General features: G+C 39.3%; 2 protein-coding genes across 2 annotated transcripts; one reads left to right on the forward strand and one right to left on the reverse strand.

Annotated features, from left to right (window-relative positions):
- Nucleotides 1-2,010: 2,010 nt before the first annotated feature.
- eif3jb (eukaryotic translation initiation factor 3, subunit Jb) lies at nucleotides 2,011-6,827 on the forward strand. The gene is made up of 8 exons (XM_053336275.1): nucleotides 2,011-2,042; nucleotides 2,207-2,295; nucleotides 4,008-4,059; nucleotides 4,167-4,258; nucleotides 4,376-4,469; nucleotides 4,990-5,160; nucleotides 5,289-5,362; nucleotides 5,595-6,827. Exons 1-8 carry the CDS (start codon nucleotides 2,030-2,032, stop codon nucleotides 5,721-5,723), a joined length of 714 nt encoding a protein of 237 aa, XP_053192250.1. The 5' UTR covers nucleotides 2,011-2,029; the 3' UTR covers nucleotides 5,724-6,827.
- A 69-nt stretch (nucleotides 6,828-6,896) lies between these two features.
- Nucleotides 6,897-13,315, reverse strand: cilp (cartilage intermediate layer protein, nucleotide pyrophosphohydrolase). The gene is made up of 8 exons (XM_053336375.1): nucleotides 13,219-13,315; nucleotides 12,139-12,295; nucleotides 11,272-11,541; nucleotides 10,992-11,171; nucleotides 10,181-10,486; nucleotides 9,928-10,036; nucleotides 9,664-9,812; nucleotides 6,897-9,530 (listed from the first exon to the last, which is right to left on the reverse strand). The coding sequence occupies exons 2-8, from the start codon at nucleotides 12,245-12,247 to the stop codon at nucleotides 7,171-7,173; spliced, it is 3,483 nt and encodes a 1,160-aa protein (XP_053192350.1). The 5' UTR covers nucleotides 12,248-12,295; nucleotides 13,219-13,315; the 3' UTR covers nucleotides 6,897-7,170.
- Nucleotides 13,316-17,406: the final 4,091 nt, after the last annotated feature.

Genomic DNA, 17,406 nt, shown 5'->3' on the forward strand with positions numbered 1-17,406 from the left:
TTTATTGAATGTTTTTATTTGTGTCATTCATTAGGTTTGTTCTCTTGAAAGAGAGATCATATCACTCCCATTTTGGCTTCACTGCATTGGCTCCCCGTAAAATTTAGAATAGAATTTAAAATCCTTCTCCTTACTTTCAAAGCTCTTAATGGTCAGGCTCCATCATATTTTAAAGAGCTTATAGTACCTTATGTACCTACCAGAACACTGCACTCCCAGTATGCAGGTCTACTTGTGGTTTCTAGTATCTCTAAAAGTAGAACAGGAGGCACAGCCTTCAGCTATCAGGCTCCTCTCCTGTGGAACCATCTTCCAGATTCGGTCCGGGGGGCAGACACCCTCCCTACATTTAAGAGTAGGCTTAAAACTTTCCTTTTTGATAAAGCTTATAGTTAGGGCCGGCCAGGCTTGTCCTGGACCGGCTCCAGTTTATGCTGCTATAGGCTTAGACTGCCAGAGGACTCCCATGATGCACTGCACTCCTCTCTCCTCCTCCCCCTCCCTCTCTCTCTATCCATCTATCTATATCCATTAACATTCATGTACTACTAATGCATTCAATAACCTAAACTTCTTCCCCGGAAGTAGTCTGTGCTTTCTCGTCTCACAGGTAATCTGGGCCTGCAGACGTCCGGATGACGGATGCCAGTCCCGGACCTTCTAGCTTCATTGTTGATTTTCATTGTGCTTCTCTCTCCTATCCCTCCTCTGTCCTCTCTACCCCAACCGGTCGAGGCAGATGGCCGCCCATTTTGACTCTGGTTCTGCCTGAGGTTTCTTCCTGTTAAAAGGGAGTTTTTTCTTGCCACTGTTGCCAAGTGCTTGCTCATGTGGGAATGTTGGGTCTCTTTAAAATTAAAACCTGATATAAGCCAAGATATAATCTTGGGCTGAAGGAAATTCTCTCTTCTGATGTTATATCAGCCAAATGATGCGTAATTCAACAACTGCCATAAAGGTTAGTTAAGATGAAGGGTAATATGATGGAAGGGACAATTTGTGCTGAGATATAGTACAAAAAGTGTTGAAAAATGACACTGATTGAGGTGCAACTCCTCCTTTGGGTTGTCACATTACACCCGACACACCATATCAAGCCCCTTCTTCTGTTTACTATTTAATTAAATAAAGACACCATGACTGCAGATCAGTGTCATGTTACTTTGAAGCAGTCCAGGGAAGTCAGGACATTAGATACATGACTGTGGCCAAAAGGACCAACCTTATTGTCTTTTAGTTTTTTAGTTTTATTTATTATTTATTTCAGTTAAGTTTTTGTTAGTTTAACAAGTGATTGAGTAGTTTTATTTTTATTTTGAGGAATTTCAGTTTAGTTAGTTTAATATGGAGCCCGTAAAGAGACATGGGGAAAAAAATAATTAAATGTTTCTGGTGTGCACAAGAAACTTTCTGGTGAGCACAAGGTACTTTCTCGTGCTCACGAGAAGTTTCTCGTGCTCAGAAAGAAATACGAGCAAGTATCTTGGGTTCACCAGAAAGTATTGCATGCATGCATGATGTCTGAAAGAAGAGACAGACCATTTTTTGTGTATTATTGTATCATTATTAAGGTAAAAAAGAACTCAATTTATGTCCATCAACATTATAATGAATAGGCTATAGGCCTCCGTACAAGCGTGAATATTTTCTGTTTCCTTTAGTTTTCTATGAAAGAACGAAATGTCCTACTTAAAATCCAATCTAGACACACTAAAATACTGCACAAACTCTAACGTGGTAGAAAGTAGAGTCCCATATAATTAATTTTATTTGTAATAAATTATATTTATTTAAATGTTTCTTTGCTTTTTATTTTTATTTGCTTCTTTATTTTTTTCTTTATCTTTTTATGTATAATTTTTCATGTATTATGACCTCTGTGCTATCTGATTGATTTCTGTTGGAATGATACACCTGTTGTTAGGCTCCATGGTTTAAATAAAGTTTTTGTAAAAAGTACCTAATTAAAAAAACGTGTCCAGCGGGCTGCAGCAGCGCGAGCCTGTCAAACACAAGCAACACAGCCAACATGGCGGACTGGGGTGAGGAAACTAAGTTGGGAAGGATAGCTTGCCTTCACGTCATACAGCTGTCATAGTGTTTATTTTATGAGCTTATAATTTAGTTATTGTCGAACTCGTTAGTGTAAGGTGGATTGACCTAACACGTTTTGTCTGTCCTTTTATTTTTGTATTTTTTTCCACAGACGCTGAGACCTTCGAGCCGGAGGAGCCGATTAAAAAGGCGGTAGTGATGGACAAATGGGAAGGCGAGGACGAAGAAGAAGACGTTAAGGTACTTTTAGGTGACAAATGGTACTTTATTGTGATTATGAGAAGAACCGTTGTCGCCGTTAGCAGCTAAATTTTGGTCTGCGGTGCCATGCTCCGCCAGTCAGTCCCGGCGTTAACCTCCGCTAGCTGCCGGCTAACTCATGTGGTTCCTCGATAAAGCCTGTAGTAACTCATATTTAGCTATTACTCGGTTTACAACTGTCGGGTCGTGTTGAGTGATGTGGGTTAGACTTAATTCATGGACGCGGCTGGTGTTTGTCATTATTTGAAAGCTGGCAGTTGGCGGTTTAATTCTGCGCTAGATGTTTGATAACGTAGCTCGAAGCTAACCAGTTCCCGGGCCACTCGGCTAGCAGCCTGGCTAGCTCACTGAAAATGGGCTTTAATGTTAGGTAACCTCGACGGTGGCGTCGTTAACTCGCGTGGGTCCAAGTGCTTGTTTAATGTAGACGTTTAGCCTACGATTGCGCAAACTGGGTTGCGTTAAACGATTAAAGGAGATTAGCTTTCTGTGTCATGTCTGAATCCCCCCAGTTTGAGTTGCGTTCAACATGAGGTAGGCGGCGTAGCTTGCTAACCAACTTTAGCCACAATCAGATGAAATCATCCTCTGGGTTGATGACTCAACTCAATCAAGAACTAGGCCTAGAACTTTCCGACTGTCCAACAGGCGTTTATTAGGAAGTTGGCATTGACTTGTTGCGACAATACAGGTGTTTTTTACCTGAATGTCATGGTTTCTGTCCAGAAACCTCATTTAAATGACCCAGGGAAAGTGCTGGTTAGAGGCCTCTTCAATTGTTTTCCAATTTTTTCTGACATATGGTGCCCACTGTAAATACACTGATAATTTCACGTTTTCGTAAGTACAAACAGTGATCTTATTCAATAATCAGGGTAATTCATTACTGATCAAGGTAGATTAATCTGTAATGTCAGGTGGTTTGTATTAAAATGTATTTACATGATCAAATACAACAACCTGCTTGTAAAAGCTTATTGTTTAAGTGGTATTGTGTGTTTAAAGTTGAGTTGGCAATTTCATGTACAGGCTGTAAAAGTATTGTATTTTGGAGATAATAGCAGAAGTGTCAGAAGGGATTTTTTGTTTATTGTATTAGTTTGCATGGCAGTCTCAAGCAGAGCTGGGTAGTATAGTGGAGAGTAATGCAGATTATTTCCAATTAAAATGTCTTATGATATACTAAATGTATTTTAAAAATACATCTAAAATAAGTCATTTTATATTGGTGTCCAAACTTACGAACTGTGTTGCACATTATTAGACAAAACTCTTAATTTTTCAACCAAACTTTTTTAATGACATCATTCATTTGATTACAGAAATGTTTAGTTATAGACCTGATAAAATAATATTACAATAGGATTTAACTATAGTTTAATAGATTTTATATTTAATATACAGAGTTTTGTTAGTTTAGGTGGACTTTTACTTTTTATATTAATATCGGGACAGATTTGTTAGTGTAGTAGTGGGATGATGAAGACTGTGTAAATATGGCCATGCTTGAAGACTGTACTTTTTTTTTATCTGATTGGTGCAAGTTCGGTGTAGAACAATGTCACTTATTTCATTTCTCTGATGAAATAAAATATTTCATCTGATTAGTGGCTTATTCCCAGTTTGTCAATGAAGCCTGTTAATTACTTAATAAAACTGCAACTATCTCAACTCTGTGCTCATCTGCACAGGATAACTGGGATGATGAAGATGAAGAGAAAAAAGTAGAGGTGAAAAAAACAGGTATGTGAGCAACTAGCGGGTTCATTAGTAATCGTTAACCAGTTAAGTCCATTGCTTTTTCCTTTTTTATTTAATCACTTTTAAACATTTTCCATCTTAATTTTCAGAGAAAAAGGTTTCTGACAAGAAAAAGTTGTTGGAAAAGATTAAAGAGAAAGAAAACCGTTTAAAGCAAAAACAACAGGAGTTGGTGGAAAACGTGAGTTTTTAACCAGATGACTTTCATACTTAACTGCATAATGCACAAAACTTCTGTTCCCTCTTTCATCGCTAATGATGGTTTCTCATTTTCTCTTTGTGGGATCTTGTCTTACAGGAAGAGCTTACTCAAGAAGAACAACTCGCAGAGAAGTTAAGAGTGAAGAAGCTACAGGAAGCTGCAGACTTGGAGTTAGCAAAAGATGCTTTTGGTAAGCGAGCAACCTCAAAAACCAATGTTAAAACTCTCCTGCTCTCTACTTATGTGTATAAATATAGTAGTCTCCCATAATACTGAATGTTGTTTGTTAATTAGCATTTTGCGAATGAAGCAGTACATGTGTATTTAATTGGTGCCTGGATTGATAAAATGTGTGCTCACTTTCTTTACTGGTTTCTTCTACATTTCGAAGACATAGTACTGCAAGATTTGATTTAATTTAAAGTTTAATTCACTCTTATAGCCACACATGGCTGTGTCATGTATGTAGACTCTGAAGGTTTGCACAGGGCTACTGTTTTGCAGGGCTGTCAATTAAATATTTTATTATATAATTGATAAAAAAAACAAAACCCCAGATATAATTCAACAACAACAACCGTGTTGTAATGACAACGGAACACAATTTGGCAATCTAAAAAGCCCTGTCTGGAAATACATTCAAACCAGAGCTACACTTTTTGAGCTCAGTCGTTGACACAATATAATTTCCTTTCTTGTTCTATTTTCAGGTGTCAGCAGCACTTCAAACTGTGTCACTGGGATTGACGCCATGTGTCCATCCTCCAAAGAAGACTTCACAGAGTTTGAGAAATTGCTGAAAGAAAAGATAACCCAGTTTGAAAAATCTGTGCATTATTCAAGTTTCTTGGATTCATTGTTTCGGGAACTCTGTATTTCATGTAAGTGCAGTATCCTTATGTACTGTCATTTTAACTGAATATTGATTATTACACATGCTGTCTGTAGTATTATCTTAAATTTTATCCAAGCGTATTAGACCCGTAACAATTTTTCTTGTCTCTTACAGTGGAAGTAGAGGACTTGAAGAAAGTCAGTAATTCACTGACAGTTCTACTTAGTGAAAAACAGAAACAAGAAAAAGTAAGTGATTTCATGTGTATTTTCTCATAGATTCTGTTGTTTATTTTCAGTAGGGGGTGCTGTTGATTTAACCCAGTCACCTGAATGGGGTTCATAGTGGAAATGGGCTGTTATATGCCCTTATTTTATTCATGTGGTTTCTCTACTGAATCAGAATCCAGTATTTCAAATATAATATGTAACACACCATATTGTTTTACACAATGTTAATTTACTATATTTTCTTTCACAGCAAAACAAAGGAAAGAAAAAGAAGAAAGGTGTTGTACCTGGCGGCGGTTTGAAAGCACAGATGAGAGATGACCTTGACTATGCATCGTTTGATGGTGGCTACGCCCAAGACTATGAGGACTTCATGTGACACCGGCTCCATTATCATTGTCTTCTCCCTCTCCCAATCCTGAGAAATGCAGCTGTACCTTCTCATGCTGTCCAGTGCCATCCTGGAAAATCAGAACTATGTGTATCCCCCTTCATTTTGCTTCAATGACCAGAGGGACTATACCAGGGAGCATCCAGTCTCACCAACTCTTTATGTTCATACATATGGAATTGCCTTTTCTCTGTTTCATTCAGCCTCGACTCACACACACACACAGACACAGACACATAATCATGTAGTATATTTGTTGGGTGACCCAGCTTCAAGGGAAAATACACTTAAACTGCTCTTGTCTGAGTTTTGCGGGGCTCAGTTTTTATTAAATGTTGCTCCTGTCAAAATGGCAGATACAGTATTGCAGTTATAAGTGTAATGACATAGAAACACATGGTTCTATGCAAATTCTTCAACCAGAATGTCATGTATATATTATAGGTCACACTTACCTGTGTATAATTCTCTTACAGGAAAGTATATAGTATCTATAACTTTGGTTGCCAAATGCAGAACAATTATTCAGTACATTATTCATCTTTATCTCTGGAAAGGTTGCATTGTGGGTGATTTGAGACTGATGCAACATGTAAGTAGTAGTTGTAATTTAACAGAGCACATGACATTCATTGTAAGATAAAAGGGATAGACAAGTGTAATAAATGTGACTTAAACATTACAGCCATTCTCTTGATACATCTCTGGAATATTCTTGAAAATTTGGAGCAAAGAGTGCTTATAGGTATTTTTTGTGCATGACAAAAATGTAATTTACTAATTTGATTTCTACTAATGCAGAAAAAGTATGGATCAGTCAAGTGGATTAACATGCTAGTACTGGTCTCCTAATCATTGCTTCTGCAGGCTTGTATCAAGTGTGATGAGGAGCGGGGGCTTCTGGGCTTCACCCCACCATGTCTTCATATGGGCTACAGTTATTTGAAAGGGGCGTATTTCTCCTTTTTTTTTTTTTTCTAGCAGTTGACCAGTTTCAATGTTACACGGACAATTGGATACATACAATGTGGAAGATACAGCATTTGCAGTGTTTTATAAGCATCTAATTTAATAAATCACTGGTCAAAAGGATTGTGTTTCTGTTCTTGTTTACAATGTCAATGAAAGAAACAGTAATAACACAACAGCCAAATTATGATTACTGATTTTTAAAGGTATGTGTAATAAATACTCTATTTACAGTTTCAAGTAAATATTCACCACAGTACAGTTAAAATGTAAGGAAAAACAATGCAGACAATTCTTGGATAGAAGCTAGAAGAAATGGGCCTAACTGTTTAATTACAGATTTACTTAATTTGTAAAAAAAAAAAAAAAGTCAATATAAAAGGTATATCAAAACAATGTTAAAGTTACCCACTCCTATCATCATTGATTTGGTCTCCATATGGGGCCCTGACCTTCAGTGTTATGTTTAGCTTTTGGTCTGTGTGCGTCTTCCTGTAGGATCTCTAGTACTGCGTCTACGACTACTGCGGGCAACATTGGACCCCTGCCGGCGTCGGTTCTGCCTGCCTTCTCCTCTCACCACACTTGTTACTGTCTGACCTTGAGAATTCTGCAGGGCCTGGAAGACACTCTGGCGTGTCACCTCTTTATCTCCACAAGTGAATGTCAGTGCCACACCTTCGTTGCTCTTCATGACACGGGATGTACCATCAGAGGTTCCATCAAAGCAGCGTCCAAGTGCAATCTCTTTGGCTGTGCGGGGATCCTGGTCCGTCACTGTATAGATTCCGTAGTTATGGCCCAGAGGGTCAAGAGGTGCTAGCATGGTGAACTCATTGGTGTCATTGTTGACAGCTAAGGGCAAGTGGTTGACCAGATACTCCTGAAGCATTGTGTTCACTTGATCTCGCTTACAGCTACCTTGCGGAATCACCTTCACTATGGTACGATCCACACGTTCCTGATCGTACAGCATCCCGCTGCACTTGAACTCCAGACACACAGCAGACACTGTTGCCTGGTCCATGTCACGAATACTTCGAGTGTCTCGGAGGCCATACAGTTGGCCTACTGTCTTGGGGTGGGTGCCACCCATGTTGCGGGACCGCACATTGATCTCATGTGGACTGTTGATTTTGACTTTTATGTAGCAGGCTCTGTATTCCATGGGCTTGGGCCACCAACTCAAGTAGTCCTCTGTCCAGCTCATTGGATCATCTTCATTGAATGGCACTGTATTGTAATCGTAGCGATCCCCTTCTACTCTTGTGAAGCGAAAGTGTGCAGCGCTGAATGGGGCCTCCTCACATTCTTTCAAGTTCTCAAATGAATACACTGGTCCATTACTTTCCTCAGCGGTGTTTGGACTTGGTTTTGCCACATTGATGCTGAATGCTGTCTTCTTCACTCTGGGGTCTTCATGATCAGTCCGTCTGTAGTTCAGCTTACTCAGGTAGGGCTGAGGTACTCCAATGAAGTTGGGATTGAATTTGGGAGCTGAAGCGACAGCCTCCAATTCCTCTCCTCCAAGGTTGGCCATAACATATGCAGAGTAGGCATCAGCTTTTTGTTCATCACAGAAGGCAGGAAGGCAAGCACCATTGGAGCCTGTGACGACACTGTCAAAACGGCCCCAAGCACGTGGATTAGAGGAGTAGCCAGCGGTGGGCTCCATATTTATGAGACTCACTACAACTCCCTCCACCTGTTCACTCGGCATGAAGCGTTCACTGCGGAAGGCCCTCACTTTCACATAACACCTGCGGTTTTCTGGGACGTCTAGGTTAAACAGACGTCTCTCTCTGATCTCCATATTGCCTATCAGAAAGGTTCTCTCCTCCCTTTTGCCTCTCCTTTTCTTCTCCACCTGCAGACTTCCCTCCTCCTCCCACAGGCCAGTATCAGGGTTCAGTGACCACAGCTTCATAGTACTGAGGTGCTCAGGCATCGTCACCTGGGCAGAGTCCAGAAATACTTTAACCTCACCTGCATTCAGGGGCTCATTTGTTTCCTCACCCCTAAAGTCAACTGAGAACATCCCATAGGTTCTCAGTGGTAGGGTATCTCCTTCATTCCCTACAAAGTTGAGATCACTTTGTGCTGCAGCGGCTGTGGAGACATCTCGGGGGTCAAGAAAAGTTACACTAGCATTTATGTTACCCATGTATACTTCTCCATTCTCCTTGTAGAAGGAATTGGGAGGAATCTGGATTTGAACCATTGGCTCTTGGCCCTCTACTTCCCCAAGCTCCAGAGTGTTGGTTTCAGTGGAACTAATGGTCACAGGAGCTTTCTTTCTGAGAAGTTTGATCTCATGGTAAACAGCCCCTCCTTTGGTATTAAATGGAAGTACCTTTGTGGTGTTAACAAATTTCTGCATGTTGTCCACAAAAGTTAGGACTAGCCTCTCTGTTTGAGGAGGAACTTGGATAGAAAAGGTACCTTTGTAACCTGTGCGGCTGATTCTGACTCCATTCATAAAGATATGGCCGAACCTCATTGGCTCACCGTTGTCAGCAGCAATAGCCCTACCATGCACAACAGCCTTGGTGTCCACACATTTCTGGCAGCCACATTCAGTTACCACCATGGTGGGCAGTTGGTGGCCCTGGCATGTTAACTGTCTCTCCTCCATCTTTGCCACACCACAGCAGTAAGCCACTTTGTCATTGCACCTTATGCCATTGTCCAGCTGCCCAGCACATGTACTTGTTGGGCACCTGCCCACATCATAGTAGAAAGAGTTTGTGCTGTTTTGGTAACAGTCATGTGGAAGGCGGATGAGGTGAGAATCAGGCTTTGGGTTACACGAATGGTCATCTTTACCTGTGTAAAAGATTTAGAAATCAACATGTTGATTTAGTTTGATCATATTACTCTATTTCATGTCTACAGACTTGGTTTTCACATTTCTGTATGTTTGTTCTATTATATTATTGCCAATTTATTGAGAACACACCTAAAACTTTGAGAGTAGCTGGTTTGGTCTTAATGGACCCAGACGGACCACTTGCTCTGCAGTAGTACTCCCCAGCGCTCTGAGGATGCAGATCTTTTAGAACCAAGGTGCTCTCTGACTGCTTTTCTAGAAGACTGTTGTTATGAAACCTGTTGATTCACACAGAAGAAAAGACAGACAGCAGAAGGAAAGGAATGAAATAAACAATATTATTAATAGTCTTTAAGTAAAATCAATGTATAATTTCAGTATAACAAGTCCTACCATTGGTACTTGTCTGGCTGTGGCTTGCCTGCCACCTTGCAGCAGAAGGCAGCAGTTTGTCCCTCCCTTCTGGCCTTGCTCTCAGGGTTGCTCAACACATGAAGCTTCTCTGGAAATTGTATGACAAAAATTAGCTTCTTCACATACTTAACAAATCCCTTGTTTGTGAATATGCAGCTCAATTTTTTTTAAATCTTTAGATATAAACCAAACAATCAACCTCTAATCTAATCTATGTTCCAGATATCTGTACCTGCTCTTTTCAGCTGGACACTGAGGACTGAGGTACGCTCAGTGCTGTGGGGCACAACAACACTGAAGGGTGCATGACCCTGCAGGCTGAAAGTCAGGGTGGTGTTGCCATCAGGACAGATACCGGGTATGCGAAAATGTCCGTTGTGGTCAGTGAGGGTGATGAGTTTGCCAGACCGAAGGATTGTAGCCCCTTCAGCAGTAAGACCACCAGCACCACGGACTGACCCCAGCAGGATATGCTCTTCACACTTGCACGCATCACATTCAGCATTCACCTTCCCCATCACACAATGCAGGGGGCAATCTATAAAGTAAAATAAAACAACCACAATGTTAAGTGATATGTTTTCACAAGCTAGCCACTCCTTTTCAGGAATATGCCCAATATCAGATAAGCTAAGTCAGGGCCTGACAAAATAACATGTAACTACAGATATGCAAAGTCTTGGCCAAGTTGAATTTGTGTCCCGATGATGTCGCTTGATGAAAAATCATTGCAATGTATCAAAATTTCACCCATCAGAGTTGTTGAGACATTTCACCAAAAACCACAAATGTCAACCTGTCAAACAAATGTCATGGTGACAGTGAAGAAAAAGATGGATATGCATAACATTTTTTTCCAGTCTGTTCTGCAGATGTTATCATATTCCTTTATTAACAGATCAGGACATCAACCAACTTTTCAGTATTCATCTTTTGTGGACCAAATATCATGGAAATCCATCTGCAGTGGTAGACAAACAAACCAGCAGATCTGACCACCCCAAAATAATAAAGGAAAGGTGACTCAACCGATGACAGCTCACCTGTCACTGGGCACTTAGGTCCGTGGCATGCTTTTCCTTCTATTTTAGGCCCGCTGCAATGCATCGAACGGTATTGGCAGTTTCTGGAGCGAATTTGGACCCCCACTTGACCACAAAGAGCAGGGCACGGGCTCCAGTCTGACCATGGACCCCAGTTATCCTGGATGTTCATGCTGTTATCTGATAGAAAATAAGTGAATAAGTGACATTCAAACTATTATGCTAAAAATAGATTTCCATGTTACCAGAAAATAGCTGGAAAACTGTTATGAGACCAAACCTTTTGGGCAGAGGAAGCGGACTGCATAGTTGGAGCAGTTATGGTCTGGACCTTGCTCTTCATTGAGGCACCAAAAGCCCACAGTGGGGTCTGCATGGACCTTCTCTCCAGTTTCACGAGCAGGGACCCACTCGGTGGTTCTGGCTTCTAGTGCCCGGGGAGTCTCACACACTCGGGAACGGTAGTAGAAGCGAATAGCCTCCAACTGCTCATAGTCTCCACGGCCTCCGGGGTGATCAACATTGAACCACGTGGTCCACTCATAGTTGTCTAGGTAGAGTACAAAGTCAAACAAGGACAAAATAGCAGCTCATATTGTTGAATGTTACTCAAGCCATTCAAAAAAAGCATTATATATTTGTTACACAGTAAATATTAATATTGTACAGGATTTACCGTCAGTGTGGTACATAGCAGGGCTAGAATCTTTGTTGTCTCTCCTCCATGATCCTATAAGAGACAAATCAATACATGATTATATCTTTATAAATATATAAAGTGGCTGGTTTGAATTAATAATTCTATGTATTAATCCCTAGAAACTGTATGTACAAACTGTCAGCTACGTGTCAGTGTTTGTAGCAAAAACTACCAATCACAATTTAAAATTAAATTTTCCTTTGACTTTACTGTATTAATGATGGGAATCCAGTGTGGAGTGAAAGTTGTTCTGTTTTGTCAGCCTGCTTTCCACTATTCACTTTTCTCAGATCAATGCACCACTGTGTTTTTTGTGTTTTCTTTTGTATACTTGTCCTCCGATATCTCACTGTGTGGGAGTGTGGGGAGGGTGCAGAGCTTTTCAGTACATATATGTTAATAACACATGAGAAAACAAGAGTCTTAACATCTTTGTGAGAGACCCACCTTGAGCTGTAACTGCAGCGATTCCCAGGATGAGAAGAAGAGGCCTGGTTGACATTCTCACACTACCGTTATAGCTGACCCTTGAACTTTCACCTCTAGTAATGTCCATTTGACACCAGGAACTCTGAAGAAGATGTAGTCCAGCAGCACAGCCTCACTGGTGTAAAGATGTAGATTAAAAAATGGTAAGAAATATGCAATAACAGGGTACAATGTCCCCCATGTTACTAAAACTTAATTTTACCTTTAATTAATGTTTAAGTACAACGCATATTTGAAACAGAGTTTTAATTAAATTGACATTATCACATATCCAATAAGACAGTTGTAAAAACAAAAAACCCCATATTAAAGGTTAATTAAAAAAACAATAGTTTATATCTAGAGCAATAATGTTTCTCTAGGGATGGAAGGTTTTAGGGTGGAAAAAAACATGGCTGGACAGAGCCCCCACTCAGATTACACATCTGTGTTAGCAATCATCATTTGTCAGGGGAACTCTCAAACATTTCTGCATCCACTGACGAAACACTGGGCTACACAATCCAAACCTCCCCCACCCCCTGACCCCCACCCTCACACACAGAGTTTGCACTTATACACTTAATGTTTAAAAATACAAGTAACATTGTGCACAACAGACTGCACAACAGACACAACTTTTCTGCTTAACTGGAAAGGCTGAAAAATGTTTATGAAACAACAGGTAACAAAATAACAATTAGAGGGCTCTAATTACAATTTAAAAAGCTATTATCAGAAATGCATGCTTATAGTAAGTTGAAGTAAAGATTAATTTACTGTGGATGATATTTTAAATTGCAATTGACAATATTATTCAAATTACAAGCTCCACATTTCTACTGTCACCTGTCACCTCCTGTCACTTATTTTAAACTTAAACAACAAGAATCACAGGATGATTTCATTGATTTGATAGATTTTTTATTGTACATGTAATGAATACATGATTACCTGTAGATGGTAATTTTTCTACCCCTTGACAAAGTTATTCAGAGTAAATGGTTAGTGAATTAACTTGAACACTTGAACTTATTTAATGATCTATGTTTTTCTTACCTCCTTGTTGAGTGGACTGTCCTGGGTCTGCAGATTTTCTTAATTGGAAAGTCCTTCTCTGTCAGTGTCTCTGTCACTCTTTCTTTTTCTTATTTCTTTCTGGTTCTTTCTGTCTCACATTTCTCTACTCCTCCTCTGTTCTGGTCCAACATACTCCTTCACTGTCTCTTTTATACCGCTCTGAGTCCAAGCACCCCTCCCTCCTCTCTCGGCAGTGAGCCACAGTGTCTTTGGATTGCACTATTATCCATATAATTCATCACCCTCATTGTACAGCCATGACACCAAATGGTTATTAGATGGTGCTGCATATGAAAGAGGGACACTCAGGGGGTCTGAGTAACAAATGCTTGCGTTAATAAATCAAATCCTGTGCCCTAGATCAATGCTGATTGAGTCAATCCGAGCATTTATCCTCTCCTGTAGTCTCAGAGTCTGTACTTTCTGTTGCATGACTTTGCATGCAGAGTGTACATGCTGATGAAAAAAAATAGATCCAATCTATCATATCTGTCACTCTTTACTGGCTTTGGTACGCTCATCTGTTTTAAGGCATATTTTAAAGCACATAAAAATAAAAAGATGAGTCAGTGTACATCAAATATTTTGTAATTATTAGAGATTCTCACATTTGCAGCATCAAATCATAACTTCTGGTTAAGACCATCTGAACACACAATTTTGTAGTTAATTAAAACCTTATTCAGCCTCAGTATGTGAATGTGTGCAAGCAGCGTGCCAGTGGATTTCCACTGTGGTGTTTCAGCTGTAACTTTGAGACAGATGAGCTGATATTAAGTCCAACCATGTGAGTTTTTCACAGTTCAACAGTTTACATAAATGTATTAAAAATTAGGGATTCTAAAAATATACATGGCAAGTAAAGGGTAATTTCAGGAGCATTACGTCAGTGTTACAGTACCTGCCATCAGATAAAGTAGGTCTTAATAAGTTTTCAGATTTGAAGGGAAATTGTAACTTTACTTATGCCAAATGCTACAAAGAAAGAAACTGTTAGGCACTGTAATAAAAGTAGCATATCTTTAAGTGGTTTCCTCAGTGTGTCTATATTATTTTGCCTACTCACCTCTATAATCCAGACAAGGACAGGCAGTGTTGAAGAGATGGAAAGAGGATGTTGAGCAGATTCTAAAAATACACTTGTGTCAGTCATGTCTGTGAAAGATCAAGTGAAGTATTTGTTGTTTTTCCACAAAACATTCAATTAGCTGACCTCACCATGTCAATTACAAGGCAAAAACACACACCGCAGGGGAAGGATAAAACCTCAGTCTTTCCATGCTGCGCTCACTTCCCTTCACAGGCCAGGTGTCATGAATGGTGTCAGAAAAGTTTGATTCAAGGTCAACCACTGGACAAATAAAGTAAATTGAGCTTGTCATTTGTAGGAAACTACATAGGAAAGGTCAAGAGGACAGGTTGTTCTTCAGAGGAAGCATCCTGGGTGAAGTTCATCACCTTACTTCATGTTTACCGATTACTGCATTTCCTCAGGACATGGTGTGGTGTGGTTTAGTGTAAGATCAGGTTCACTGCGGTCAAATTAGGAGGTAGTTAACAAAGCACCAAAGTACTGGTTCATAGAAGTCTCTGCTGTTGGGTAACGGTTTTAACTTTTTAGTATAGCAGATACAAATATATAAATGCTTACAATACATACAAATTAAAGCTTAAACTGTTATGGTGCACTTATTTAGAGAGCATTTATTCACAAATGCCTTCATTACCGTGATCAAATAGGTTTAGCTGACTTTGCTATAGGCATCAAAATTCAAACAAAACAACATTTGTGTGTGTGTTTACCATTTTCCAAACATATTCATATTACAACTTCATGCAAAATTGTGTATATTTATGTAACATTTATTCATTGGCTTACACTGCAAAGATGTCACATTTCTGGTTCTTGTCACATCACATCTTCCAGTCAGAGGGGACAGTAGCTTTCTACAGCGGCATATTTTTCTAACATTTACAAGCAGGCTAGTGAGGAAAACTTTATGGCACTTTGTTAAATCTTCAAAGGACTTAATGTCTGCACAAACAAGGAGGACAGCGGTGGTAGGTAATGATGTGAGAGTAGGAAAGTGAAAGACGTTCAAGAACGGACACAAACATACAAAGTTTGGTCTCCAGGCAACAGCAGATGACAAAGTCCATGTTCTGCCAAACAGTCTAAACTAGATTCCAGACAGGTAAATCATCATCATCAGCTAATGTTGATGGAGTTGCAACAGAGGTTTTATGAAAGTGATTTTGATTTTTATTAGTTTTCGTTTTGGGTAAACTTTTACGTCATGTAGGTTGTCTGTCATCAGGCTGGTATTCAATCAACCTCTGGCAACATGATTCATAAGCAGTGTAAAAACAAATCTTCTTGTTTAATTGGTCTGTGCTGTTTCGCACATTTATCTACAGCAGTTTTTGCAGAGGTGGAGAGTTACTAACGGCATTTGTTCAAGTATTGTACTTAAAGAATGGGTTTACAATTTTAAAGACTACCCTTTGACAATAGTCAAATGAACATTGACGCATGTTTTTCTTGCTACAGTAATTTCTCCTGTTCATACTGGCCATTAGAAGATCCCTTCATAATGCATTTTCAATGGAAGTGATACACAACCCAACTTCTGTGCAAACATGTTTATTTGAAGCTAATATGAAGCTTCAACCATCCAAATCTGCCATAAATATTTTAGTTACGATTGTTCCACTGCAGCTGACTCAGATGGCTGAAGCCTCATATTATCTTCAGATAAACTTTTAATTACATTTTTGCTCAACACAAGGAATGAATTTTGTCCCCTATCACTTATTAGTACATTATAAAGAGCTATTCTAGTGGTCACTATGAACAGCATGATTACAGCAAACATGTTTCAATGGTAATTTGGGAACCTGGCTATTGTAACTACATTTCAGGGGGAAATGTTCTACTTTTTGCCATTGCATTTATATGACAGTTTTAGTTTCCTTGCAGTTTACATCTTTCTTAGAAAATAAGGTACATTTATATATTTTAACTGACTCAAATAGATATAAAACAGTTACATAAACCCTACTTGTCCATCATCATATGTGTCTCTCTCTCTCTCTCTCTATTTTATATATATATATATATATAGATAGATAGATAGATAGATAGATAGATAGATAGATAGATAGATAGGATTTTTTTCTTCTTTAATGGGATCTACTGTAACACAACACTGTGTATTAATGATTTCTTTAACAAAGTATAAATTCCTGTTGTGTCTGTGGTTAACAATCCAGTGTTTTATGACATGTTGAGACTACTTGTCGATCACACTAACAGGGGAGGCGGGCTGTGTTCTTTCGTGATAATACATATACAGGTTTTTACTTGCAGCTCCATACCAGTATTATATGAGCACAGACCAAAAACAAAAACAAAAGCAACATCCTGACAAACCATCAATTATCAGGTTGGAGTCACTCCCAGAAGAAGGGCTGTGAAGTTAGAAACAGACCTGGACAAGCAATGCTGCACTATAACCTCCACAGTCACCTTGAGATAAAATTATACCAGCTAATGTCTGATGAAAACAGATCACAGTTCACCATGATTAGTGCAAAAGTTTTAGTTTATTTTTTCAATCCTGCCAGCCACAATGACAGGCCATTGCTCAATATTCAAATTCATAGAGCAAGCGAGCAAACATCAGTTTCCACTTTGCATCAATTACAGATAATCATTTCTTTGTAGCTGAGTAATCAGACATTGTTGAAGATGTGGGGGGTTTAAAAATGGTTGTATGGTTTTAAAATAACAGATAAACTCAAGGGTTTGATAATTGTCTTAACTTGCAGAGGAAACTCATTCAGCTGATTAAAGTGAAAAATATATATTTCTTCTACAAATATAAAGCAACAGCTAAAGTTACATGGTGTTGCTTTAACCATGTTTTTGCATGATATAAAAACTGGATGTACCGGGTCTAAATCTGGCAGTGACTACATGCTGGATTTAACTGCATTATCTCAGTCTAATCTTTAAAAATCTGCCATTGCTAGGCTGTGAGGCTCAAGACTTTTCTCATGGGGACTCCTTGTGATCCAAATCAATTTCAATCCGGATGAGATATCCTCTCCTCTCAGAGATATAACTGTTGCGCACTGAAAGATGGCCTCCATGCCCAAAAGTCA

Source organism: Scomber japonicus, chromosome 1 (genome assembly GCF_027409825.1).
Source record: "Scomber japonicus isolate fScoJap1 chromosome 1, fScoJap1.pri, whole genome shotgun sequence".
In the NCBI taxonomy this organism is placed as follows: Eukaryota; Metazoa; Chordata; class Actinopteri; order Scombriformes; family Scombridae; genus Scomber; species Scomber japonicus.

Excerpts from the sequence above, each read along its gene's own strand:
- eif3jb (XM_053336275.1), top strand. Across the intron at positions 4,470-4,989 it reads GTTAGCAAAAGATGCTTTTG|GTGTCAGCAGCACTTCAAAC; the intron begins GTAAGCGAGCAA and ends TTCTATTTTCAG. Across the intron at positions 5,161-5,288 it reads TCGGGAACTCTGTATTTCAT|TGGAAGTAGAGGACTTGAAG; the intron begins GTAAGTGCAGTA and ends TGTCTCTTACAG.
- cilp (XM_053336375.1), bottom strand. The coding sequence starts at position 12,247 with ATGGACATTACTAGAGGTGAAAGTTCAAGGGTCAGCTATAACGGTAGT. Across the intron at positions 11,172-11,271 it reads CCGCTTCCTCTGCCCAAAAG|ATAACAGCATGAACATCCAG; the intron begins GTTTGGTCTCAT and ends ATTTTCTATCAG. Across the intron at positions 10,037-10,180 it reads TGTCCAGCTGAAAAGAGCAG|AGAAGCTTCATGTGTTGAGC; the intron begins GTACAGATATCT and ends TACAATTTCCAG.